This window comes from Nanorana parkeri, unplaced genomic scaffold (assembly GCF_000935625.1).
Source record: "Nanorana parkeri isolate BGI_ZX_2015 unplaced genomic scaffold, ASM93562v1 scaffold592, whole genome shotgun sequence".
NCBI classification, from domain to species: domain Eukaryota; kingdom Metazoa; phylum Chordata; class Amphibia; order Anura; family Dicroglossidae; genus Nanorana; species Nanorana parkeri.
Window position 1 is genome coordinate 288,815 of NW_017306860.1, and position 27,505 is coordinate 316,319.

A 27,505-nucleotide genomic window follows, 5' to 3' on the forward strand; every position below is an offset into this window, starting at 1 on the left:
TTATTTGATCAAAGTGTACTACCAAGCACGGTTCATGCTGAATCCACTAAAATACTGCTGCATGATTATGTTTGTTTTTGCTTACATTGCAACTGAAGACACATTATCTATCTATCTATCTATCTATCTATCTATCTATCTATCTATCTATCTATCTATCTATCTATCTATATCTATCTATCTATCTTTCCTGGCTCATCTCATGTCGGCATACCTACGGGTCAGCTCCTCCCCCCCCAGATCTGAGCGTTGCTATAAATTAGATTAATACAAAAAGATATACTGTAAAGATAGAATTACAGTAGACATGTAACCCAGCAAAAAATTAGTTGCGTCTAAGATTGTCTTGAATTTTTATTTCTTTCATGTTTCGGATTACTGATCCGAAATTTGATTTGGTTCCTTATTCGGATTTTGTTTCCGTCCGAATTTTCGTTTTGCAATGATTCACAACATGAAGTCACATGACCGTGCCTGCAATGCAACCACGAACAGCCAAAAACACCATCCGATTGGCTAGGGAACAGTCACATGTCCAATTTAGTTTCGTTTTAAACAAAATTCGGACAGATCTGAATATCCATTCGGAATTAAAGGAAATTTACATGTCTGAATTCCAGTACACTAGCACTATGATTTATTAAAAAAAAGGATTCACTTATATTTTTCATGAATACATAACTGAAACAAATTGTGTTTTTTTATATGTGCCTGGAGTTCAGCTTTAATTTAGCAGCGAAGTCTGAAAATCTGCAGGGTATTTACCACTGTCCTACTATAAATCCAACACTGAATAATACCTATTGTCTGCCGACACGAACGTCAGCCCACCCCTCCTTCCAATTTCCGCAACAGAATAGAATTACGCTGAAATCTTTCTGAACTGAGAGCTAAGAATTTTACTGGGTTATTAAACCTATTCACTACAAGCTGTCATCCTACCGAGGCGTGATCTATTACTCTACCATGTGTTCCACACAAAATTCCATGGCAGACGGACCCTTCTTAGCTTCTACTCAGCTTCTTTTAACGGGGGACCAGCCAAGTTCTGACACACTGGGGAACGTTAAGGATGTTTGGTGTTTTGCAGTCACACACGTAGGACACAATTTATAGTTTGTCTCAGTTAAGCCATTTAAAAGGGGCACTTCTTATTCTTTTGGTTTTTTTTAAATCATTTTTTTCCTAAAAACAAACTCCTGTGTAAAGAAAAGTTTTTGTTTCTAGTGACAGCGCCGTATAATTGGCAGAATGTATTTTATTAGAAATTGTCTCAGATTAAAGCCCAATTGAACCTTTGGTTTAAACCAGTTAAATACATTCAAGGTATATCAAAACAAAAGGCATTCAATGCCTTACAGTTTGTTTTCTTTCTAAAATAGACGCAGCTCAAGTAGAAAAGCCTGTCATCACCCAGCATGATGTATAGAATGACCCTATGTAAAAGTTAGAAAAAAGTCCAGTGAATAAGCGCTCTCCGAAGGGTTGGAAGGGGTTTAATTAGAGGGCACAAGGTGTGCCGCTTCTCAAAAAAATGTGGAGCGGGGTGTCTAAGGTTTGTGTTAAGACAACAAGAACGTGAGGGGGTAGAGAAGCGCTAGCAACCTGGAGTGAATACGTAGCAAAGTGATTAGGGATTGGAAATGTAATACTCATGTCTGGGTGAGTTAGTGGAGGCTTTGGAGGGACTATTCCAGGAAGGTGATGCTGTGTGTCAGCACTTCCTAGAGCAGTGGTTCTCAACCTTTCTACGGCCGGGACCCCTTGGTAACATTTGCCAAGTTGTGGTGACCCCCAAAGATAAAATTTAGAAATGACGCGGCTGCTGCAGCGACATCTGGAGGCGTGGCGGGAGAACTGACACTGCTGCGCTAGGAGAGAGCTGAGGAGGACTCTTACCTTGCACAGCGACTCACAGGTTGAGAACCACTGCTATAGGCAAAGACAGGATCGGGCTCTGCAGCTGGAACTAGAAGAATTGGATTTAAAGTGTGTGGCTATATAGCGTATAAAATTGTGTGTATCTTCCTGCACTCCTTACCGGATCTCCTAGGAGATGATGTCTGTAATAGGGGGCTTGTAGCGACCACGGAGGCACCGTGTAGTCAAGTAGTAATTCCAAAAGATGTCACCAGCACTCCAAAAGTAGATTCAATATATTTTAATGACAACGGTCATTTTGAATGACCGTTGTCATTAAAATATATTGAATCTACTTTTGGAGTGCTGGTGACATCTTTTGGAATTACTATATAACGTATAAGGGACATACTCCGCAGTACTGTCACTGATAGGGATGGGCTCGGGCGTGTTTGCAGCTCCACGTGCCTAGCCCGCCAGGAAGCTGACAGTGCGCAGTGTCAATCACCGGCACTGAGACATTTCCCGATCTCTGCAGCTGCGGACCGGGAAAATGGAATGCATAGCTAGAGGTGTGTTTTACATATTTTTTTGCTTGAATACATACATATTGCTCCCGCCCTCTGCTGCTGTCAATCACTAGAAGGGGACCTGATGGAGAACTTCAGGTCCCCCTCTCCCCTCTGCTGATTGGCAGCATCAGAGGGCGGGTGCAATAGCTGGTTTGCTATTGGCTTTTGCAAAGTGAAATAGCCAATAGGAATCTAGCTATGCATTCCTATGGTGGGTTTTTTTTTTCTGACTTACGGCGGCCCCCTATTTACAAAAAAAACAAAAAAAAACAGAGCAGAGAAAGGTCCCGACCTTTCCGGGAAAAAGTGTTTTTCTCCCGGCGGCCGAGAGCCACTGGGCGACCCCTGGCAAATCTTCATTCGAACCCCGAGGGGGTCCCGACCCACAGGTTGAGAACCACTATCCTAGAGGACTTCAGAGGTGCCAGCGTGTAGGGCAAAAAGAAATGAATGGGCAGGTGAGTAAATTCAATGCGGATAAGATATATATATATGTATCTTATCCACATTGAATTTACTCATCTGCCCATTCATTTCTTTTTGACCAACACGCTGACCCCTCTGATGTCCGATCGGAAGTGCTGACACATAGAATGACCCTAAGCTAAGGGTCTGATCTCTGATCAGTTTCAGATATTATCAATATGTTGACATACATGGGCTAAGCACAGATTAACCCTATCAAATCAGGCCACAGCCACAGCCTGAGTAGAAAAGCCTGTCCCCTGCCAGCATGCTGCAGAGAAGGACCGTTGCTCTTTGTGTGAAAGCAGTGGTATCTCTGCAAAGGTCTGACAAGCCCCCCATGCCATGTGAAAGCTAGAGATCTCCAATCAGAAGGGAGCATAATCATTGCTAATTGCAGAGCTATAGATCTGACTCAGCAGAGGGTTTGTCAGACCAGTGCAGATAGACCACTGTAGAGAGCAATGTATTGAAGAGTGTAATGTATTGAAAACCTTGTATAGTTTGTAATTATATATCAACATGGGGACAGTCATAGTGCTTAGCAATGCTGTACCTTGTTGATCCCCTTTAGGGATGAGGTAGGATTCACAGTGAATCCCTGGAATTTGCAAAGTTTGCAAATTATTAACCTTTGGCCGAAACTTTTGCAGGTTCGCTGCCAGAAATAAGTAATAACTTTTAAAGTAGTGCTCAGGTGTTGCCCCTGTTCAGGTGTGTCATAAGCGCTAATCATTTGAAGTAATGGATAATCCAGGGAAGTCATTTTTAAAATGAAAAAAAAAAAATAAGTATTATTTTTACATTTTAATGGTGGCTTGCAGTGGCTGCTAGGACTTTGGTTTAGAGGATATGTTGTCCGCACACCATTCTGCTTCAGAATATCATTTTTATTGGTATTGCTTGAGCATGACATGTAAGTGCCATGAGTATGGCTCCGCCATAGAGAAGGATTGGGACCCTGGCAAGCATGTTCACTGAGACCCGGCAGGACATTTTTTTGGACGTCATATACTGATGGGCTGCAATCAGAAGGTGTGGGGGGCAATTTGCCCTTTAAGCGAATAAATAGTTTGAGTAATTGTAGTGCTTATAGTGCATGTAGAGTCCAACAATTAACTTCTCTTATTTGCTCCCTTTTGGTCTGTTAAATAAACAGTTGAAAGTGTTTTGTTATATCTATATCTATATATATGTTATATATAAGGAATATGTGTTCTCTGCCTGTGCTGCACTCCTATCAGTTCATATTACTGTTCCTAGCTTTCTCTGTGGACCACAGAACACCCTGTTATATTTTAGATAAAGAGAGGGGAGGTGTCTTTGTAGTCCTGTTCTAGGATGACAACACCGCTTCTTCATAGATACATAGGGTTGCCACCTGTCCAGGATTCACCCGGACAGTACGGGTTTTGAATGCTGTGTCCGGGTTTCATGGCAGCTGAAACCCGGACACAAGATGTCAGGCAGACAGGGGCAATCATATTTAACATAAGGGCTACTGGCCTCCCACTGAAAATAGTCTGAACTGTGATATTTACATATAAATGGGTGGGGCTATTTACATATGAATAAGCCACTACTCAATCTCCCCAAAAAAAGTCAGCGTGTTGCTAGAGTGTTTGGGTTTCCCTTGAAGAAAAGGTGGCAACCCTATAGATACAGCACAGAGCAGAAGCATTGTCACCCTAGGCCAAGAAATGTATTACTGGCAGGATCACCAAGTAAAAATAAAGGAGAAAAAAAGCCTGAAAAAAATAATGCAGCCACCACATGTATTGACACTGTAATATAATGCATTTTTCTTTTTGGGTTTTTATGCACTTTAATAAACAGGCCTTTAGAAGCAGGAAGTGGTTTGAGGAGAATGCTGTGATAACTGTGGTACTTTTGTTTATATCCAGAAGTTAATTGTACCAGTGAGGAGGTGAGTAATGAAGATCTGTAATATCAGTGCAGTATGGTTGGCATCTGTAGCCAGGACTAGCTGCAGTACAAGTGCTTCCCATCCACTTGCACCATCTTTTTGTTATTTAGTTTTGTCTAATTTGCTTTTAGTTGTGTCTTGTCTTCCTCAAACATCCAAATCTTGGTTTGTCTGCTGATTGGGTATCCTTTATTATTATTTGTAATTGTGCCTTATTATGTGCAACTTAAAATGGCTTATACCTCTTCTTACCAGTTAGTTGTTTATGTGTTTGGTTGAATCTGGCTTTTGGTTGGTTGTATAGAGTGAACAAGATTTAACTGGCCCTCTGTCATACCGCACATCTGCATTAATATTTATTTATTGATGATAAATTATTGGTTATACAGTATTTCAGTATTGGATACCTTCCACTGTTTTTTTTGTAGTTTCTTTTCCTCTCAGCAGTGTCTTTTCAGTGGTACCTTTTATCTCATGTGTTTGTGTTATACATTTTTATAAATGGTAAAATAGAATTAGCCCAAACCATTATAGTTATTCTTCAAAGAAGTCTACATTGAAAGAAATGTGGATGACATTCCTCTTGAATTAATTTTGAAAAATGCTAGTTATATGACTCTAATAGCTTCTGAATCACTTACTTAGATCAAAACTCTGCATACGTCTTCTAGTTCAGTAACTCAGAAAGTACAGAAGACATTGAATCAGTATGGCAACCAGATAAATAGACTTTTTAGAAGCAAAGTTTAGCAATGGTTGCCTTTATATTTATTTATTTTTCTTTTAAAATGTATCCAAAGACAAATGATTGATTTGATTAATTATTAATATTGATTTTTGCATAGGGTAGGGCAGTGTTAAAACCTCTGGTTGTTTCTTTGCCATCTGTGTCCCATTAGGGAGACTTCCCTTCACTTTCTGTCCCAGAGAAACAACAGGAGATGAGAGGAAATATCTCCAAAGTGAGGCAAGTCCTCAGTCAGTTGTTACCATTGCAAAACTTCCTCTCTACTTCAGTCCTGGTGACAGTGACTCAAAGTTTGGGAATTTCCCGAACATTCAGTCCTGGTGACAATTGTGACCAAGACAAATAGAGAGGGTGCCTATCCCCATCAAAGGCACTGACAACAATAGAAAGTGAGTTTCTAACCCCTTCCTGCTCTATGCAAAACAAAACAAGTCTGCCCTTAATACACCTTGAGGATACCCCATTGGGACCAGATTATACTTGATTGTAAAGCTTTTGAGCTCTAAGGAAAAGGAAACTACCTATAGACCTGTCTGCTTGGGCCTTGGAGTGTTGTGCAGCTAAGAGTTTTTACAACCTCTTTCCTGGTAACAGTACTGTCTGACCTGGATTAAATACTGGCTAGATTGGTAATATCTCTCAAGGAATTGGCAGCTGTGTAGCTGCCCTATTGACACTGGGTATCTCCTGGTGGTCATTAGCAACCTGCTCAATTAGGCAAACATGGCTTAAATTCTGTTTACAGATCTTAAAGTTTATGTAAATGCACCCCTTTTTTAGTTTTGAATAGTGTGGGGAAGGGTTGGACCATTTGCCAAGTTTTTTGGGTCACTCCTCTTCTTGTCCTGGTGACCAATGTCACAGAAAGTGAGAGAAAATCCACAATTTTAGAGCTCTCATGAGTTCAAGAGATTATGGGAAATCTTCTAATGAGAGCACATGTTCTGGTGGCAACTGTCTAAGATGAAAATACCCCTCACCTTCAGAAGATTTCCACTCATTTCCGTATTTCATCAAAACAACAACACAATAAGTTTGGCTGTAGATACACTGTTTTTTTTACAGATTTCTGAGCATGTTTTGCTGTTGCATTCTGGAGCCGTGTACAGCCATTGCCTGAGCTACTTGCTTTTCTTGAAACTGTAAAGAGATTGGCATTTGGCCTAAGTAGGAATATACTCTGGCCTTAAAATAGAACCATGTAAAGTAATTGTTGAATTGTTGAAATAGTTCACATGATTCTGTTTATAAGAGTGATGTGCCTTTTAATAATTGTTAGGACAAAAGACTATAAACCGACTTTTGTGCATCGCATTAGATGAACTGGATTGCGTTTGATGTTATCACCTTTTCACGGCTAGAGTGTTTGTGAATTGCAAAGGGGGTCATGTAAAAAGGAAGTCAAAGAGGTATTTATGACCACTTCATGTTATCTGCAAAACAGTCTGCATAGAAGTATGTCCTGAGACTGGAAAGAGAGATGGAATTATTAATGGGCATCGAGTAATATGGCTACAAGGAGAGTCGGGTTGAACAAAATGTACCCTCCATTGAGAATTGTCCATTAAAGCCCAAATTGAGTCAAAACGTTTTGTTTTGGAAAGAGCTGGGATGGGTTGGAGATTCCGATGGATTTTTGTTGCTTTCTGTGGGACTACTTGGAAATTGGTGGTGTGCTGCACGTTACCTGTGAGGGGGTTTTGGTGGGTTGTTCTGGATGACAGGCGCATGTACCGGAGGGGGGTGTTGGGGGGTGTACTCAGTACCTCTGTCTGGCGTCTCGTCCAGCTCACTGATGTCACTGGTTGCCAGGAGCTGTGCAGGAGTCAACCAGACCATTTTGCTTAGCTCCTGGCAACCGCTGACATCAGTGAGCTGGGCAGGAAGCTGGCCAGAGCATCACAGGTTCCTAAGAGCTCTTAGCAACCTGGGAGGCACTGGTCAGAAAGGAGACGGCAGGCACACCTGTCACCCCCCAACTTGACCCAATGAGATGCCACCTGAGGCAGCCGCCTCAGGCTGCCTCATTATAGGGACGACCCTGAGTGTAATTTCCCAACTGGTTCAGTTGACCAAAGCAACCAATCAGCTTGTACCTTTAATTTTTTTCCACATCAGCAAATATTATTAGAAAATACAAATTTAAAAGCTGATTGCCTGCACTGCAGTTGAGACAAAGTTTGTCTGAGACACTTTTTATTATCCCTCCCCGCCCCATTATATTTTAATTTATTTTTCAACCAAAAAGGATGCAAGATATTTTTGAAGGTTAAACTCAATACACATTTCCATTTTTGGCTGTAGAACTACGTGGTACAGTGCTTAATTTTATATCATAACAAGTCTAAATAAATCAATTAATGCAATGCTAATACTATCCATAAAAGACTGCAGTATATTTAAAGGCACTCTGTTGTCGATATTAGAGTCAAAATAAGAATGTCACCTTAAAAAGACTACTGGAAATACTTACCTCTCCTGATGCCCACATCATGGAAACATTGCACCATTGTTGAGGAATCCTCCCTGGAAAACTGTTGGGAAACCGATATTTTAAGAGTGTTGATTTCCTGTGTCCCCTGCAGCACTCAGAGGTTCCTCCTGTTGACCTCTACATCATTACTGTGTCCTTTATTAACAGCCTTCTTTTCAGGTGACATGTTTATTTTGAATGTAATAATGGTGTCAGTGTCACTTTGAGTTAAGGACCTTCTCTTTCCTTTGTCTGATTTGTCTCTACTTTGTTGCAGGCAAATCTCAACTGACATGTGAATCTGAGTATATCTTTAGCTTCTTTTTACAATATTATTTGCTGTACAACTGTCCTCACTCTGTCTCAGAGATAATTAGCCTGTAGCACCTAGACAATACCTGGTCTGCACATTTGTATGGCTGAGCAATTGGTGTTCCCAGAATGCCAAATTACCAGCATCAAGGGGACTTTAAGTGGTGAGGCCATGGTACATTTATGTAGGGATAAAAAAAAAAACAGAAGCCCTGGGATAGTAGTTCCCTGTAACTATTTAAATATATAATTTTCAATTTCATCCATCATGTACCTTGAAAGGGAAATTATAACAGATTTTGCACAATTGTAGTGTGTGTGTGTTTTGATTCTATATGTTCTTAAACTGTTCTTTTGTATCTGGTTTTATTATCCTATGGTTTTATAAATAAGCATCTCTAACATGAGAAATGATTCCCAGAGCACTATGTAATAAATCTTTGAATTTGATTTACTAAAGAAGTAGAGGATGTTCACTTAGCAAAGTGAATGTTGGTAAATAAGGTGAACCTATGCTTACTTTAAATACCCAATAATGTGCTATTCCTTCTACACATGATAGGGTATTTAAAGTGAACACATGTTCACCTTATTTACCAACATTCACCTTGCAAAGTGAACATACATTTTGCAAAGTGAATATCCTATACTAATTTAGTATATCAACCCAATTACATTTTTTTTAACAAGTTTGAGTATTGTTTGGATTGGGAAGCATAGCCTCTGTCAGGTTTTTATTGCTGTCTGTGTCCCTGTTGAGAAGTGAATGAGTGAGGGGAGACATCTTGGCAGAGCACAGTGAATTGAGGGATGGGATTTCCCACCCCATGTGATGTAATTGCCCATATAAAGACATATCTTATTTTCTTATTAGGTTGTACCCTAATAAGTGTATATTACTCCTTTAATAGGTGAGTAACATTATAGCAGGCATGGAATCCTACCCTGAGACCTCTTCCAATTGATAACATTAATGTTCCATTAGTGTGGACAGTGAATCGCTACAGGACAGTATGTTGTTCCCCAATTCAGTTAGTGTGGACAGTGAACGGCTCCAAGACAGTATATTGTCCCACAGTTCAGTTAGTGTAATGTGGAGGGTGAACGACTCCAGGACAGTATGTGGTCCCTCAGTTCTGTTAGTGCGGACAGTGAACAGCTCCAAGACAGTATGTGGTCCCTCAGTTTAGTTAGTGTAGTGTGGAAGGCGAACGACTCCAGAACAGTATGTGGTCCCTCAGTTCTGTTAGTGCGGACAGTGAATGTCTCCAGAACAGTATGTGGTCCCTCAGTTCAGTTAGTGTAGTGTGGAAGGTGAACGGCTCCAAGACAGTATGTGGTCCCTCAGTTCTGTAAGTGTGGACAGTGAATGTCTCCAGAACAGTATGTGGTCCCTAATTTCAGTTGTGAAGAGTGAGCATCTCCAGGACGGTGTGTGGTCCCTCATTTCAGTTAGTGTGAAGAGTGAGCATCTCCAGGACGGTGTGTGGTCTCTCATTTCAGTTAGTGTGGAGAGTGAACATCTCCAGGACTGTGTGTGGTCCCCCATTTCAGTTAGTGTGGAGAATGAACATCTCCATGACAGTGTGTGTGTCTCAGTTACCTGGTAAAGGGTCCGGGGGGGGGGGGTCTATAGAACCTTTTTCTACCTGATCCAAGATCTTTGATGAACATTCATTTACCACAAATTGGTCTCTGGGTTAAATCCTACTTTGAACAAATGGATAAACTCATCAGTACACCTGAAGTATTTATTTATTATGCTTTGCTTCCTAGTTACAAACTTTTGGGCTGTTTCCTTTATATGGTTTTAGGATTATAATAATTTGATGACAGAACAAAGCAATAATTAAGAATTGTAAAATTACAGATCTGTCAAGAAAACCTGTATATGTTGTGCAAGTATTCTAAAGTGACACTCCACTATGTGCAGATTACAGAACTGTGTATTTCATAGTTCTTATCACTTCCGAAGTGTCAGCAGTTGAAGAAATAATATGGAAATAAACTATCCTGCTCCACGTTTCCTGCCAAGATACTATTTTGAAACATAAAGATACTTTCCCATCTGGCATCAGAAATCTATATTTTATAACACAATCTATCAAATATTTAAATTGCAAGTATTTGTAATCAGTGTTTAAGTAATTGTATCCTCTCCTTTTAATAAAAATATGTTCCTGTAAATATTCCAATTATATATGTTTATGGGGGGGAGGGTTCATATTGCTTTTACACAAGGAATCTTTGCTTTTTTCTTAGTATGCTAGCACAGTAATCCAGTTTTACTGTATAAATGTCTCAATACAAAGCCATTCATGGACAAATACAGTTTATATGAGAATTATCCAAATATCAACTATTTATATCTAAGCCTTTGTTCAGAAATGATAATCATCACTATGGAAGGGTGAACTTTTCCCTATTCCTGTGTGAGCTGTTATTCCTTTTGGGGCATTTTTGCATCTTCTTTATTGTTACTAGTAACAGACTGACTGCCAAGAAATGCCACTAGGCTCATGCTCCCAGACCTAAAGATGCCACATCGGAAGTAACAACGTATCACAGAGGTTTTGAGAAAAAGTATACATTCTGTGTTTGCCACACAATTGCTACAGATGAGAGACTTGGGTAGACCATACATTGTACAGTGTCTCCATTAAATCTATCAACAACTATGTAGTGATAGAGCTAATTTGAATTATCTAGGTAGCTCATCACATTGTGTAGAAATTGTACAATAAGACTGTAGCATGTATGATAGAAACAGAAGCAGCACAATGTGTGAACTCCTCTGAAGCGGTTGTATACCTAATCTTAAATACTCTGGAAACCGAAAGGTAATATATTGATTGCATTCAGTGCAAATGGTAAGGGACTAGGGTGCTTAGGAGATGAGGGCCCTATACTGAAGATTGACAAATAGGAAGAGGACAGATGGGCCCTGTATATGACAGAACACATAGTTACATAGTTACATAGTTACATAGTATTTGGTATTTATTAGGTTGAATAAAGACATTAGTCCATCAAGTCCAACCTATTAGGATCTCATTCTAGGAGTACCTGTACCCCTGTATATTACGGTTCCTTAAGAAATCGTCCAAAAGTTTCTTGAACAATTCCACATTATTTGCTGAAATTCCAGACCCTAACTGATCTTACTGTGAAGAACCCCCTTCGCCCCTTGTGCTGGAATTTCTTTTCCACCAATTTTAGATGGTGGCCTCTAGTTTTTGTAATGGAGTCAATTGTAAACAGTTCATCGCTAATGTTGCTACCACCATTGAACATTTTGTACATGGAGATCATATCCCCCCTTAATCTCCTCACCTCCAATGTGAACATGTTTAAATTTAGTAGCCTCGTCTCGTAGCTCTGGTCCTCCATACCCCTAATTAGTTTGGTTGCCCTTCGCTGGACTTTTTCCAACTCAAGGACATCTTTTCTTAGTACTGGTGACCAGAACTGGACCGCGTACTCCAGATGAGGTCGAACCAATGATCTATAAAGTGGCAAAATTATAGACTTGTCCCTGCAATACATCCCCTTTTTAATACAGGACAAAACCCTGCTAGCTTTGTTTACAGCAGCCTGGCACTGCAAACTACCTTTCAGTTTGTGGTCTACAATGACCCCCAAATCCTTCTCCATTTCTGACTTCCCTAGCGGCATACCCATAATTGTATAACCCATTTGTTTATTTTTAATTCCAAAGTGCATTACTTTGCATTTATCAACATTAAACCTCATCTGCCACATTAATGCCCACTCCCCTATTTTATCCAGGTCCTCCTGTAATGTTATAGTGTCTAAGTCCGTGTCTATTACCCTCCCTATTTTGGTGTCATCCGCAATCGCTGAAATATCGCTGTTAACACCCTCCCCGATGTCATTAATAAATAAGTTGAACAATATGGGACCCAGCACAGAACCCTGAGGCACACCGCTAATTACACTAGCCCAGTCTGAAAAGGTGCCATTTACAGATACACATGAATGCTGAAGAGAGCATGGGATTTTGTGCAAACCATTGACCAAATAGTGCTTAGGTCTGTGGGGATGCCAAGAGTCATAGCCAGGTCCTGACAAATGAATATCTCCAAAGTGTTGTATATCCTTTACAGAAAGACCATGACACAGTAGCGTTGCAAACTAATACAAATTGTTAACACAACAGTGTCTAAAATAACTCTTATGTACCACAGGTGGTACTCAACCTCACTGTAGATGGAATACTACAGGGCTATCTGTATGAAACTACCTTGTGGAAGAATATACTAACTAGTGTCAGCAAACAGTGGCAGATACCAGGCAGCCTGCTGCAGTACATACAGGCCTGTATGTATTGTATTAGACCCTTTGGAGAAGTTAATGTCTTAAATGAAATCTGATAATGTAAGCTGGTGGAACATTTTCTATATTTAATTATGCAGGGGGCACTCTGAAGCAACAAAGTTTGTGATGGTAGTGGACTACTGAGCCATGTTTTCCCTCTCTCTATCTCCTTGACCTTTTCAGTAGACAGTTGGGTATTGTAGGTAGAAATCGTACGTTATTGTAGCTTGATGATGAATGGGAACAAAAGCAATCCAAGCAGTCCAGCTAACTTTTCACCTGATTCTGAACTTTTTAGAATAGAGGTCCTAAGCAGATGTTTGTATTTGCTGTAGATGGGCAGATATATCATGGAGAATATCAGCTTGCGAGTCATTTGGTCCCTGGATCTATTCTGATTTCCTTCTTGAGCTCAAAAGTCGTCTGACTGCAACATTTGTGTATGTTATTATTGTATGTTTGATCGCAACAAACAAAATGGACACATGGCAATTTTTGTTTTTACAAACATTTTAATGTATATCTGTATCAATAACAAATTGATTTTTAGATACATACTGTAATTCAGTTCTTGGCACCTCGAAAGCCCTAAGTTGTTTCTTATGTTTTTTGTGGTTTAATTAATCAATCTTCATGCCCCCTATTTTATCAAATCGCTATTGTTATGAACAAGAAAGCACAAAATAGAACCAATGGACATTCAAGGGGCAGGACTAAGCATGATAAAGTCGCCTGTCAACCAGTACCAATGTATCCAATTTCAGCATGCCTTAAAGGAGAGCTATGGGGTTAGGGCTTTTCCCCATAGTTCTCCTTAGTGTAACGGGAGGACACAAACTAGCGTCCTCCCATCACCCTAAGCTCAGTATACCCTGAGCTACAACTCGCGGTATACTGAGACGCCGCAGTATACCGAAAGCTGCTGCTCGCGGTATACTGAGACGCCGCAGCTGAAATGGATACCGACAATTATGTCTGGATCCGCCCAGCTGTGTGAGTGACAGCTGGCTCTGCCTATCAAGAGGATCGGAGCAGGGAGGGAGGAACCCAGTCCCTCCCCTGTCACGGCTCTCTGCCGTGACAGGATCGAGAAGTGAGCGAACGCCGGTATGTATTTGCTCACTTCCCGATCTACTGAGCCGACCTGTGACAGTCTCATTGTCACAGGTCGGCTAGAACTATGAGGTGAGTGAAAAGCACTCACCTCATAGTTCTCCTTTAAGTGCTAATTAGCAAGCCTTAAGTGATAATGCAGGCTGATGAACCAGGACCAATGTGCTCACCAGACATAAAATCAGATATTAGGAGCAATAGGTACATTGTTGATGAACTTTGATCATTGTAATAGCGGAAATGACCTATTTTTTGCTTTGGCAAAATGCTAATGGTTGTTTTAGGCAACACTGCCACTGTTACCTTTTATTGAATCATTGGCAGCAAACCCGGCTCAGGTTTTGCTTTTACCAACCAATCATATTGCTCTTGACATATATTTAGAGCATGTTAGGGAATATCAGATGAAATCTGATTGGGGGCAAAGCCACAATTTTCCTTTCATCCACATCTTAAACACGAGGCCAAGTGGTTTCCATTACTTTGATTTCCTGTGGTTTTTAGCTGTGGGGTCTATTCACAAAGCTGCCGAAGGATCTGGCCGTAGCTTCGGCCGATCCTTCGGCTAGCTTCGGCCCCAGGACCCCTTCGGTTCAGGAGAACCGAGGGGGTGCTGTACGGGCTATTCACAATAGCCCGTACAGCTCCCGATCACGGCCGAGCAGCTCAGTCGAGCGCTGAGCCGTGCTGAAAGCCGAAGCTGGCCGAGCGGCCGGCCATTGGCCGGCCGACAGCCTGCTTCTGACAGCTGGGCGGAGCCAGCCGTGATCTTACGGCTGGCTCCGGCCACTTTCAGAGAGATCAGCGTCCCTGGTTGCTAACCAGGGACACTGATCTCCAAATAGCTGACTCTCCCTGGCACCCCGGGAGTCTCCTGCTCCCGGCCACCAAGGAGAAAAACCCCGCTGTGTCTTTTTTCTTTATTCTGACACGGAGCGATGTCAGAATAGAGAAAAAAAAAAAAAAGAAAAATTCCCATTCAAAAGCATTGGGACATTACTATTGGCTATTTCAATTTCAATAGCCAATAGTAAACTAGCATTGTACCCGCCCTCTTTTGCAGTTCCCCATCAGGTCCATCAGCAGAGGGCGGGTACAATGCTAGTTTACTATTGGCTATTGCAAATTGAAATAGCCAATAGTAAACTCCCAATGCTTTTGAATGGGAATTCGTCTTTTTTTTTTTTCTCTATTCTGACATCGCTCGTGTCAGAATAAAGAAAAAAAAGACACAGCGGGGTTTCTCTTCTTGGCGGCCGGGAGCGGGGGGCTCCCAGAGCGCCCGGGAGATTTTTTAAATTTTTTAATTTTTTTTTTTTTACAGCAGCAGAGCCGCCGGACAATAGGAAACTATTGGGCGGAGCTAGCTGTCACTGCTAGCTCTGCACAATCATTTTCTATTAACTTTTTTCTACTTTTTTCACTCTTTTTCTGTTCTGCTCGGTGCCTCTGAGGGACCGAGCAGAACAGCCGAGCCAAATGCCGCTCGGCGGCATTCGGCTATTCTTCACTGCTGTTCGGGATCTTTCAAGAATAGCCCGAACAGCAGTGTGAAGCCTGCCGGAGGTTCGGCTCAGCCGATCCAGATGTTGGATCGGCTGAGTCGAACTCCTTCTGCACTTGAGCATGTTCGGCTGATCCGAAGCCACACGAAGCAAGCCGATGTACGGCTGAAATCAGCCGTACCAGCCTGAAGTGAATAGCCGAACAGTGTTCGGCTCACTTCACTTCTGATCGGTCATTCACTCGGCTGCCCTTGGCAGCTTTGTGAATAGACCCCTATGTGTTATTATATAGCCACAGTTATTTATTTTTGTTCCTGTGGGATAAATCGCACACCAGCAATCCGGAAGAAGATGAATCCACCATAAATTGTTCAAATTATTCATATTAATTGACTGAACAAAGTGATGTTGTAGACATTAAAATTATTCCAACAATAAGCAGACCCAGATACTGATCCCTGAGATTTATACTCTGTATGGAGACACTGGCAGCAGGTTTACTAAAGGACAATGCTTTACTGAAGGACAATGCTTGTTTACTTAGCTAAGTCAACCTGTGTTCACATTGAACACCCAATTATGTGCTGTCCTTCCCCATCTCTCTTAACTGTAACCCCATACCTCAGCACGAGCTCTGCCTGGGAGAGAATGTGCAGAAGCCTGTGCGTTGCAGCTCTGATCACAGTTGCAATGCTTTCCAGGCTTGAATGCAAAAATTAAAGAAAAAGTAAACTTAGGCTTTAATTTTTTGTATTTCCTGTTTAGGTGACCTTGCATTAAGTTTATATACACCGTAACATTGTCCTTTGATTAGTTACATATTTCAGCTGTTCTATTTTTTCCTGATTGACAGATCTAATGTTTCCAATAAAGTAAACTGCAGGCTGGTCTGTTTTTATTTTTTTTACAGCAGCCGTGAAGGGGAACAAAACAGTGGAACTGAGGGTGGACACTAAGCAGGCCTTATGTGCTATCACATGTTCTCCCCGTGTTTCCGTGGGTTTCCTCCAGGTACTCTGGTTTCCACAACCCAAAAACATGCTGGTAGGTTACTTGGCATCTGACCCTAGAGTGTGTGTTTTCTATGACTTTCATAGAGACTGTCATTTAAATTAGGGACTAATGTGAAAGGTGCTTTGTAATATGTAATTGCCATAGTAATATGGGAAATAAAGTTTTACCAACAATAAATAAATATTTTAAATATATATTAATTGGTGATATAGATATGCAATTTTAAAATGCTCATATTTTGTATAGATATATATAGACATATACACAGGGGAATTCATTATGTGCCCAATACCTATACGCGCTGTTGTACCTGTCCTGTGTTTTTACGTGTATGTCTCAGAGCAAGTCTCTGGACGGCGCTGTGTCAATAGACTATCATTGAAAACTGTATAGGAATTCATATATTAACCCCTTCATGACTGAGGCCTTTTTTTTTCATTTTTTGCACCCATGTTATATTCCACATTTTAGGCCTGAAAATTACTTAAAACCCCCACACATTATATATTTTCTGAATGCCAAGACCCTTCGGGACACAGAAGCGATCTGGCGACAGGTAAGTCACCAGAATCGCTTCTGTTGTAAAGCCGACAGTCGGCTCTACAAGTTTAAACAGCGTCCCGGCGGCAAAAGTCGCCTGGAGTCTGTTTAAATAGTCCCGATGCTGACGACGTACACTGTACGTCGTCAGTCACGAAGGGGTTAATGGAGAAATATAAGCAGAGTAAAATGTACTCTTCCTAATAGTTAGAGCCAGCATGTCACACTTCTGCTGTCACACGCTGATAGATATATAGATCTATAGATCGAGAACTGAGTGATCGCATACCGCTGATCACTCAGTTCCCAGCTTCTCCCTGCATAGAGAGGTGACTGTCAGTCATGGCTCCCTGCAGGGATTCTCCCCTTTCTGTTCCTCCAGCGCTCATTGGAAGGACAGATAGGGAAGAGGGTGGGCACAGTTGCCTCTGGCTTTAGAGAGTCCAAGTAAGCTGTCAGCATGGCTCTGCGCTATCAGCATATAGCAGGCAGTGGCCTGCAGAATGCTGACTTTGGGTCACAGGAGTACATTAGTAAATCTACTCCTTTGACCAAAAAGAGGACTAATCCCCCCCCCAAAAAAGTTTTGTCTACAGTTCTCTTTTAAATATGTATTATGTTATATATAATATCCATCTACAGGTAGCAGAAGAAATAGTTTTCCATGATAGTGGTCGTTTGAAGCCCAATTACGTGCTCAGTCCCCCACTATCACCTTCTGGAGTTGCTCCAGTTTTTTGTTACAGGAGAACTATGGTGTTAAGGATTTTCGCCATAGTTCTCCATAGAGTAACGGGAGGACACAAACTAGCGTCCTCCCATCACCCTAAGATCAGTATACTGAGACGCCACAGTACACCGCAAGCTACTGCTCGCGGTATACTGAGACGCCGCAGCTGAAGCGGATCCCGACAATTATGTCTGGATCCGCCCAGCTGCATGAGTGACAGCTGGCTCTGCCTATCTAGAGGCAGAGCCAGCTGTACCCGCCGTCCGATCCGCCAGTCAGCGGTGGCGGATCGGAGCGGGGAGGGGGGAATTCAGCCCCTCCCCTGTCACGGCAGAGAGCTGTGACAGGATCGAGAGGTGAGTGAACGGTGGTATGTGTTCGCTCACTTCTCGCTCTACTGAGCCGACCTGTGACAGTCTCATTGTCACAGGTTGGCTAGAACTATGAGGTGAGTGAACCTCATAGTTCTCCTTTTAATATACCCATCTTTTCCCAAAAAAGTCTTCCGACAAGGCACGTGCTTTCCTGGGTCCTCTTCCTCAAGTTTTCTACAGAAGGTGGGTAGTCCTCCATTATGCAGATAATGGTGTTGACATGATGATGTAAGTCTGGCTGTCTGTATTAATATACTTTGAATAAAGAGCGTGGTGATGGTGACACCCCCTCAGGTGGGCAAGTCCATAAAGACCTGCATTTGCAGTATTGTCCTGAGACTTCTGGGCATTGCTGCTGGAGCTTTTTAACCAACTTGGGGTGTAACCTGGAGTTGGGCTTTAAATTGTTATCCACAGCAACTAATCAAATCAGTCCCAGTTATGAAAGTGTTTTTAGCATCGCTTTCACAAGCATTATCTCTTTTTTTCTTGCACTACCAGCCACAAAATATTTTGCTATTGTCTTCTTCTATGTTTACATCTAAAGGAAGCACTTTGAATCTTCCTTGTGGTTTCAGTTCTGCTATAAGCTGACAGCTAGATCTCATTTTGCAGATGCACCGGACCTCCAGGGAACTGAGCCAAGCCACCTTTTACCAGAATCATGCCATATATGTAGGAAACTTGTTGTGTGTCATTAGGGGCACAGCTGGCATTCTGAATTGCTTGTTATCACTTTGGCTTGTTATCATCTAAACCCATTATATCAGGCCTCCTTTCTCCCGTGTACCTGTAGGAGGAAATTGTTATGAAATATAACTTACTTTACCCTTGGCTTCCATCTGTGGCTCCTAAGTAAAGGTAACATCCAGATTCTGCTGGCGAGATCATGGGAATAATGGGGATCTCAAATTTACAAGAACAACCTGCTGCACTGTTCTAGTGCATCATGTGCGGAGATTTGGGATACTTAGCATTTCCTGCAATCTCGTCAGAAGGATTAGGATGTCACAATCTCCAGTGCGGAAGCAATGAGCAGCCAATCACCAAGCACCAGCGCTGTCATGCAAGAGGATGGAGAATAGTCACATTCTTCCCCTTCCCAAAAGTACCTGTTTTTATTTTTTCTTTGCTCCTTGTGACTTACCTAAGCAGTGCTGTAACGGAGAGAATGTGAGTATGTGCTACTGTTTGGGCCACCATTAAAGAGACCCTGTCACCAGACTGTTCATTTCAACAACAATCTTCCCATAAGATTATATGTGCATTTACCATGGCAGTTTTATTATTGTTATTTACCATTAAAACCTTCCTTGTGTAGACATCCAAAAGCACCAAGACTTCTGCGGCATGCCCTCATCTTAGATGTGATGTCAGCAGCCCCAGAAGACTCAGAGCTGTTACTTTAATAACATCCTATAGTATTCAACTTTGCTTCTTCCACAGCAGCTACATAAAAGGTTATGCAGTGAGATTAGGCTTACTTGTACAAATGTTGACCTGCTGGTAAAAATCTTTTCACACCATAGATTTCCACTCCTGCCTGAGATGTAGGATTGTCCACAGGAGCTGTAAGTTTAGAGTCTATGCGTGTCCCGCTGTCCATTGTTTAAGCCCTGATAAAGGGGGATTCCTGACCCCCGAAATGCAGTAAATGTGTATATCTTCTTGTCGCCATTTGTGAAGCCAGTAAGGTTTATTTTTACTCTTGAGATAATTACTTGACACTCTTGTTTAGTCTTCATTCATGTGGATTTTGCATTTTGGGTATCCCCCCCCCCAGTTTTGTGAAGAGCTGCTGAGCTGCCCAGATATTGCTCCTGTTTGACTAGAGGAAGGTCGTGGTCCATCTCCTCCCACACACCTTTGGATATAGGGAGATGAAGGGAGTGGTGAAGGAGGTGGCCTGCAAAAACAGTAATTAGACATTTCCAGAAGAGGAGAGAGCTATGATGTGCAAGGAAGGAGGGGGTTGTGAGGGATTTGACTTTTCCTGAAAAAGTAAAATTTTCCAGGAAGTTGAAAGTTACATTGCAAGGGAATACAAAAATAATTTATATAAAGAAAAAACACTGCAAGTAAGTGCCTAAAACACTTGACTTTTCTGTGCTTCTACCTGTCCCTGTTTAGGTTGGTGACAGGGTCTCTTTAAAGTGAACCTGTCCCTATACCCTGCATCGGCAAATCAAAGGGTCACATTGAACTAATAATTATTTTTAACAATACAAATGGGAAAAAGGCATGTAATTAAAGTCCTTTTTAAAACCTTGTAGCAGTGTAAGATAGGACCTTAGAGACTGCAGTGTATTTTAGGCAAGCTATTAACGTCAGGTTTGCCTGTAAGTAATTTTGATGTGACTTTTACATAATTTGCTTGCTGTTGCAGGTTTTTGCTTACATGTCAGATACATGCCAGATATATGTAAGAAAAACATATATCTGATTCTCCGTGTGTCCGCCTGTATGCCAGACAGTTCAGTCAGCATTCTTGCTTACCTGGTACCCAGATAACCTTAATCACAGAATAAGCCACCTAGCCAGTGTTGTTGCACTCGGTGGGAGCAGACCGATAGACCTGCACTGAAAGAAAGAAATTGTAACTGTTTTAAAATTCCTTAGACTGTAACACCTTTTTGTAACAATAACCTTACTCATATTACGCTGATCAGTTCTACATATTACAAAAACCCCTTTAGATTCCATTTTATTCCGCTGCCTGTTATTAGCAGCACACATGTAGTCTCAATTAGATGGCCGCCCTTAATTACATGACCAGTTGGTGCACCTGGATACTGGAAATGGTGGTGGTAATCTCATTACTGGAAGCCCGGGACTTTATTAGTGTAGTGACCTGGCTCTTCTAAAGACTTATACTGCCAGGCTAGCCTTTCATTCCCTCTTCTAAACAGGAAACTGTTACAATGGAACCAGGATTTATATGAACATTCTATACATCCCGACTGGGAGCCAAAGACACAGTTGTAAAACTCTACACCCAATAATTGTTTTAATGCATGTGGATCAACAGTTAATGGGACACTCACAATAGTCTTCTTTCCTTCAAGTGACTCTGTCGCTTACAGCGGACCGTGCTGGCAAATTTCGCTTCATACACTATATTACCAAAAGTATTGGGACACCTGCCTTTACACGCACATGAACTTTAATGGCATCCCAGTCTTAGTCCGTAGGGTTCAATATTGAGTTGGCCCACCCTTTGCCACTATAACAGCTTCAACTCTTCTGGGAAGAGTTTAGGAGTGTGTGTATGGGAATGTTTGACCATTCTGCCAGAAGCGCATTTATGAGGTCAGGGACTGATGTTGGATGAGAAGGCCTGGCTCGCAGTCTCCGCTCTAATTCATCCCAAAGGTGTTCTATCGGGTTGAGGTCAGGACTTTGTGCAGGCCAGTCAAGTTCCTCCACCCCAAACTCGCTCATCCATGTCTTTATGGACCTTGCTTTGTGCACTGATGCACAGTCATGTTGGAACAGGAAGGGGCCTTCCCCAAACTGTTCCCACAAAGTTGGAAGCATGAAATTGTACAAAATGTCATGGTATGCTGATGCCTTAGGAGTTTCCTTCAATGGAACTAAGGGGCCAAGCCCAACCCCTGCAAAACAACCCCACACCATAATTCCCCCTCCACCAAACTGTACACTTGGCAGAATGCAGTCAGGCAAGTACCATTCTCCTGGCAACCGCCAAACCCAGACACGTCCATCAGATTGCCTGCAGAGAAGCGTGATTCGTCACTCCAGAGAACATGTCTGCACTTCTCTAGAGTCCAGTGGCGGCGTGCTTTACACCACTGCATCCGATGCTTTGAATTGCACTTGGTGATCTAAGGCTTGGATGCAGCTGTTCGGCCATGGAAACCCATTCCATGAAGCTCTCTATGCACTGTTGTTGTGCCAATCTGAAGGCCACACAAAGTTTGGAGGTCTGTAGCTATTGACTCTTCAGGCAGTTGGTGACTTCTGCGCACTGTGCGCTTCAACATGTGCTGACCCCGCTCTGTCATTTTACGTGGCCTACCACTTCGTTGCTGAGTTGCTCCCAGTTGCTTCCACTTTGTTATAACACCACTAACAGGTGACCGTGGAATATTTAGTAGCAAGGAAATATCACGGATGGACTTAATGCACAGGTGGCAACCTATCACGGTACCACGCTTGAACTCACTGAGCCCCTGAGAGCGACCCATTCTTTCACAAATGTTTGTAGAAGCAGTCTGCATGCCTAGGTGCTTGATTTTATACACCTGTAGCCATGGAGGTGATTGGAACACCGGCATCCAATGATTTGGAGGGGTATCCCAATACTTTTGGCAATATAGTGTATATTAGACCCCCTCCCCATCATCTTCTGCTGATTTAAAAAGATATAGAAAAGAAAAAAAAGCCTTGTAGGGAAATAAGTTGGTTAATATACTTACCTTTCCATGTCCTCTGTACTGCAGGGGGTAAGGTCACTATGCTTCTGTCCAGATCCCGGGTAGTGATGAGTATAGAGATGCCATTATGGCACACTGCAAGATTTCAGATACTCTGCATCGGGGATCTAACCGTAACGATGATGTCACCCTTGCCTAGGCACTGAAGGTCTTTTCCTCTACAGTTTCTCAGAGTTCTTTCAAAAGTCTATTTAAGACTAGATATCATCCTGTCTGCAGTGACAACACTGCTGTGTGAATTTACTGCAGAAAAACCGTGTTGTCACCCAGTGAAAAGAAGTGGAAAAATAATGGATCTACTGGTAGGATCTACAATGATCAACCGTGTTATGGGGGAGGGGGATACAAAAAAACTGCTGTCAGCCTGCATCATACTGCATATGTAATTTTTTATTTTGCCCATAGCGCTGTAAACAAATTTATAGATCGATGTTTCATGCTGCTGTGAATACTAAGGAGCTGTAAGTCAAAGTGTGTGATCAACTGATCTTTAAGAAGTTGACAGGTCAGCAACTGTCAATCACAGCAAGGCAGCGTTTGTCTCTTACTTTCCCTCTGCTCCAGTGCCACAGACTCCACCATTTTCTTCAGCATTCAACAATTCAGGGAGTATGTTTTCTTGCCGTTGACTGTTGTCACCTAATACAGGATGTTAGGAGCTCATTGGATGTCTGGCAGATCCCCAGGTATTTTTCTGTAACTTTCAGCATCATTAAAGAGACAACGCATAGGGTGCGGGTGTTGCAGAGATGTAGTGAATATGTTTTTTTTATTGCCCTGATATACATTTTAATTTCAGTCTGCAAAGTTGGAGAACATTTTCTAAGTTATCCCGTTGCAGATGAATGCAGTCGCAGTCTCTCGTCTTGTACGCATCCATCTGTGATCAGACTTCAACGACAGTCCTTGTAAGCTGGTCCAAGAACAGCCCGTGGACCTAATTACTAAAGCCTCTATTTCATGTGAACACCATAGGCAAAGCCTTGACTGAAGGACTCAGTTCAACTGAGGACGACTCAGGCAAGAGAATCATGTATTCTGATTTGAACCAGAGTGTTTTGCAAAATCTTCATATCTGCAATTGCTGGGTTGCTATATTAAGCTTTGGCTCCTTTGGGGAAGCTGAACAATTTCAAAACTCCAATGTCACATTTTATCTCAGTCATTGAAGTTGCGGCAAATGTTGACATTTGTTAAGCCGGCTAAAGTTTCTCTTTGTTTCATAAGTATCCAAGGCCATTTAAGCTGCAAATTAAATTGTAAACAGGGTTTTGTAGAGTTGCACAATACTTGGAAAGGTGCCATGTGTGTTTTAGGGAGCTTCACATAAGAATCAACAGATGGAATATGAAAAGGTATAAGTGGAATCCAGTTTTTTGGTTCATGCTACCTAAAAGGGAACTTTTCCACTTCAAAAGTAAAGTACATGTTTGATTTGGAAAGGCTTTAAAATGATCAGCAACTGAAGAAACAGAAATAGAAAGACTTTGTACTAACAACCTCCATTTTTATACTGTTTCTTCCACCTTCCTGTTATAGCAACTGTACAGTGTGTCCAAATATTACTATGCAGTTCAATAAGCACCAAAGTAAGACACAATGCCAGTATGGAAACAGACCCGGTCAGACACACCCCTCCCCTTCTCCAAGATACAAGCATTATGTTAAGGGTGTGGCTGTTACTTAGCTCTGCCAGCACAAGGCAATGCAGTGTGAGAGAGGGGCTAACCCCACACTGCAAGGGTTAACTGTTTTTTTTTATCTAGGGACTCAAATAAAAAAATATTTACTTACCTGACCCTCAAACCCACCTGGCTGGTAAAATGCTCCACACAGCCTCTTCTCCCCTGTGCTCCGGTGGTCTAAGGACCCATGAAATCATCATGTCTAATGTAGTCTATAGGATGTGATGATGCTGAGGGACATACCACAGCTGGAGTGTAGTGGAGGGGAAGATAGGCGAGCGCTCGCTGTCACAGGAGCAAGGATCAGGTGAGTAAGGGTTAAGTTTTAACATAACTGGAGTTCCTCCTTAAGTGGGATTGAAGTTTACCCCCAAATATAAAGCAGTATCTTAGATACCACCAGGTCCGTGTATGCAGCAACTCTGTGCTAAGTTGACATGTACATTTTGTTTTGTTCCAAATGGATATTTCTATGAATTTCGTTAAATTTCGACATTTGAATGCATCCAAATTTCTGAATTCCGAATGCAAACGAATCCAAAGGGTCATTTAACGTAATTTCGGGTTCCATCCGAATTTCGGTCAAAATGAAACTAAATCGGACATGTGACTGTTCTCTGGCAGATCAGCTGTTTTTTTATTGGCTGCTGGGGGATGCATTGTCATGTGATTTTCATTGTCAAATGTGGATTTCTGTTGTGGATCGTTCCGAAACGAAAATTCAGAGGGATCCAAAATCCCAATAACGAACTGAATTTCGCATCCGAAATCCGAATAGACCCGGAACGAAACATATTTTTGCGGGGATACATGTCTAGTGCTAAGCACAGCTTCTGATGATGTCACTACACATACCCCTAGTCCCTAGAAACTCCTAGGGACCTAGGCTAGAAACTCATTTCAAAAACTAGAGGGATCAGCTGTGTGATCCATATAAACTAGGCTTAGTGCATAAGTAGAACTATGGCATGCTGGCTTCCTTAATCCTAAAACTCTTTTTGCAATGCTTTTTTTTTTTTACTGTAAATGTAGGGAAAGTGACTAAGCCTCTTATTAGACGACCTTGCAGTGTGCACTTAAACATTTGTTTATTAAAAGTTGTTGAAACAAATTTTAAAAAATTACCAATAATTGAAGCACATTGAACTAGAAATATTATCTAAGGTGAGGGAAATGCCCTCTGGTATAAGTGTTCCCACTGGATGATTTCCCCTCACTTCCTGTTTTGGTGATAATTCAGTTTGGATGTCCCAGTTTTCATTGAAGAACCTGGCCTTGGAGCAGCAGGGAGAGTAAATCCAGTCCTGCGCCCACTGCCCGTTGTTTACATTCAGCAAGATGTAAATAGAGAGTTTTGTCAGCAACTAAATAAATGTTGTTGCAAACAAAATTTTATGGTGTCCATGTGCCTATCAATCAACTGGCAAAGAAAACCGAGGACACATTATGTCCTCAATATTTTTTGGCCAGTTGCTTGAGTGCCAGTTGCTTGAATGACAGATCATTGGGAGTTTGCTGTATATATGCATTTAAGAAAAAGTTTATTCAGGGTTAGCAGAAGCAAACATTGCCTTGAGGGGTAATCAAAAACACGATACTTGTGGAAAAGTATCTTTCGGTGTAACTTGGTACTTGGTAACTTGAAAACTTGGTTTAATTGCCGTGCCTTCATTTTCACATGAACATTATGTTACATTGGTAATAGAAGTAGATCTATTATGTGTACGTACGTATGTGTGTATACAGTACAGTATACATGTATTAGTGTGTGTATATAATATATATATATATATATATATATATGTGTGTGTGTGTGTGTGTGTGTGTGTACACAATGTTGCCAAAAGTATTGGGACACCCCCTTCAAATCATTGGATTCAGGTGTTCCAATCACCTCCATGGCCACAGGTATATAAAATCAAGCACCTAGGCATGCAGACTGCTTCTACAAACACTTGTGAAAGAATGGGTCGCTCTCAGGAGCTCAGGGAATTCAAGCGTGGTACCGTGATAGGTTGCCACCTGTGCATTAAGTCCATCCGTGAAATTAAGGTTTTAAAACCTTGTATAACATGTAAATATATATGTACATGGGTATAGACATATTTTTTTATGCAAGTCTGAGTTGCCCATCGCATTGAAAGCAATGCACTCCCTCTGTAGCTTTTTTAGCATTTCTCCTGCTTGAGGTTAATCTAAAAGTTCAATACAATACAATAATATAAATAGGAAAGAAAAGCAAGCTTAAAAAATATTACGGTCACACCAACAGTCAGGTATAAGTAAACATTGCAATAAAACATCAACTATGTGTCTGGTGATAATACATTTTTAAAGAATAAGATTTTGTTTAAGATTTTTCACAACAGTATTGAAATAGGAGTATATCTCAACAGTGGAAACTTCAAGTAGGTATAATTTGGGTGAATGAGACATTCCAATATCAAAATAGTGAACAATGTGACATGTGTATCAAAATTGATAGATCAATTCAGTGGGTTTATCAAGGGGATCCCTAAGGGACTGTGAGTTTAGATGTAAGAGATCATATGACCATGTGTACAATGGAGGGCCATGTGTATAACAGAGAGTACTGTAGTTAGTGGCTTACAAATTCCAGAAACGTTCATAATGCATGTAGACTATCTGTGATGCTCACACAGTGGTAAATTGTTGGTATGGATCATAAATATGCGGTTTCAGTCTTTGTAGGTTAATGGTGGAGCAGGGGTCAGAGTTGTTGTGTCCATTCGTAAATAGTCTAGCAAGTTAGGGAGTTATAGTGTCTGGGAATGAGAGCGCAACAAGAAAAACCGGATCAAGCTCTTCTTCTATCAAGATGGGGACCTGGAATAATATAGGGAAGGGCTCTCTGGGGTGACATGGGCATAGATGACCCTGTAACATGATGATGTAGGTAAAAACTTAATTCCAGAAAGGTTGGAGCCTCAGGCATAGATCCAATGTCATTCGTGCAGCGCCAGCATGTAGGTGATCTGTCTGGGAAAATTCTATGTAGTAAGCTTGGGTATCTATACCATCAGGTCAGGATCTTGTAGCCCCTTTCCTGAGCTGTGCTAGCTAATGATATTTTGTGGGTAGTAAACAAGAGGTATGTATTTCATCATAAGTCAAGGAGTCTATGGAATTGGGTTTGAGTTCCCAGAGCCTGGTAGAAGTCTCTTAGTTGAAAGTGTTCGAGCCCGTAGTAATGGACATGTGGCTGATCAACCCTATGGTCGATCGGGTAGTAAGCCTGAGAGGCATTTAAGTGTTTGGGAGCTTAGGGCTGGGGCAATCAGAGAAGGTTCATGTTTTTCCCAGTGAAGGAAAGCAGTAGATATTGTGCTTGGTTGAGGGGTGCTTGGTTACCATTGATAGGGTTATAGGGC

The 27,505-nt window shown here is 41.6% G+C and overlaps 1 protein-coding gene across 4 annotated transcripts in view; it reads left to right on the forward strand.

Annotated features, from left to right (window-relative positions):
* The window catches only part of NTF3 (neurotrophin 3), a 74,622-nt gene that overhangs the window by 44,477 nt on the left and 2,640 nt on the right, over nucleotides 1–27,505 (forward strand). For 2 of the 4 annotated variants that reach the window (XM_018562698.1, XM_018562699.1), the window contains exon 2: nucleotides 16,224–16,357. The exons of 1 other annotated variant lie outside the window; for it this stretch is intronic. In XM_018562698.1, coding sequence (XP_018418200.1) covers nucleotides 16,352–16,357 — 6 coding nt within the window. In that variant the 5' untranslated portion in view covers nucleotides 16,224–16,351. The remainder of the gene's footprint in view (nucleotides 1–16,223; nucleotides 16,358–27,505) is intronic. One more of the 4 variants, XM_018562700.1, reaches the window with a different exon arrangement.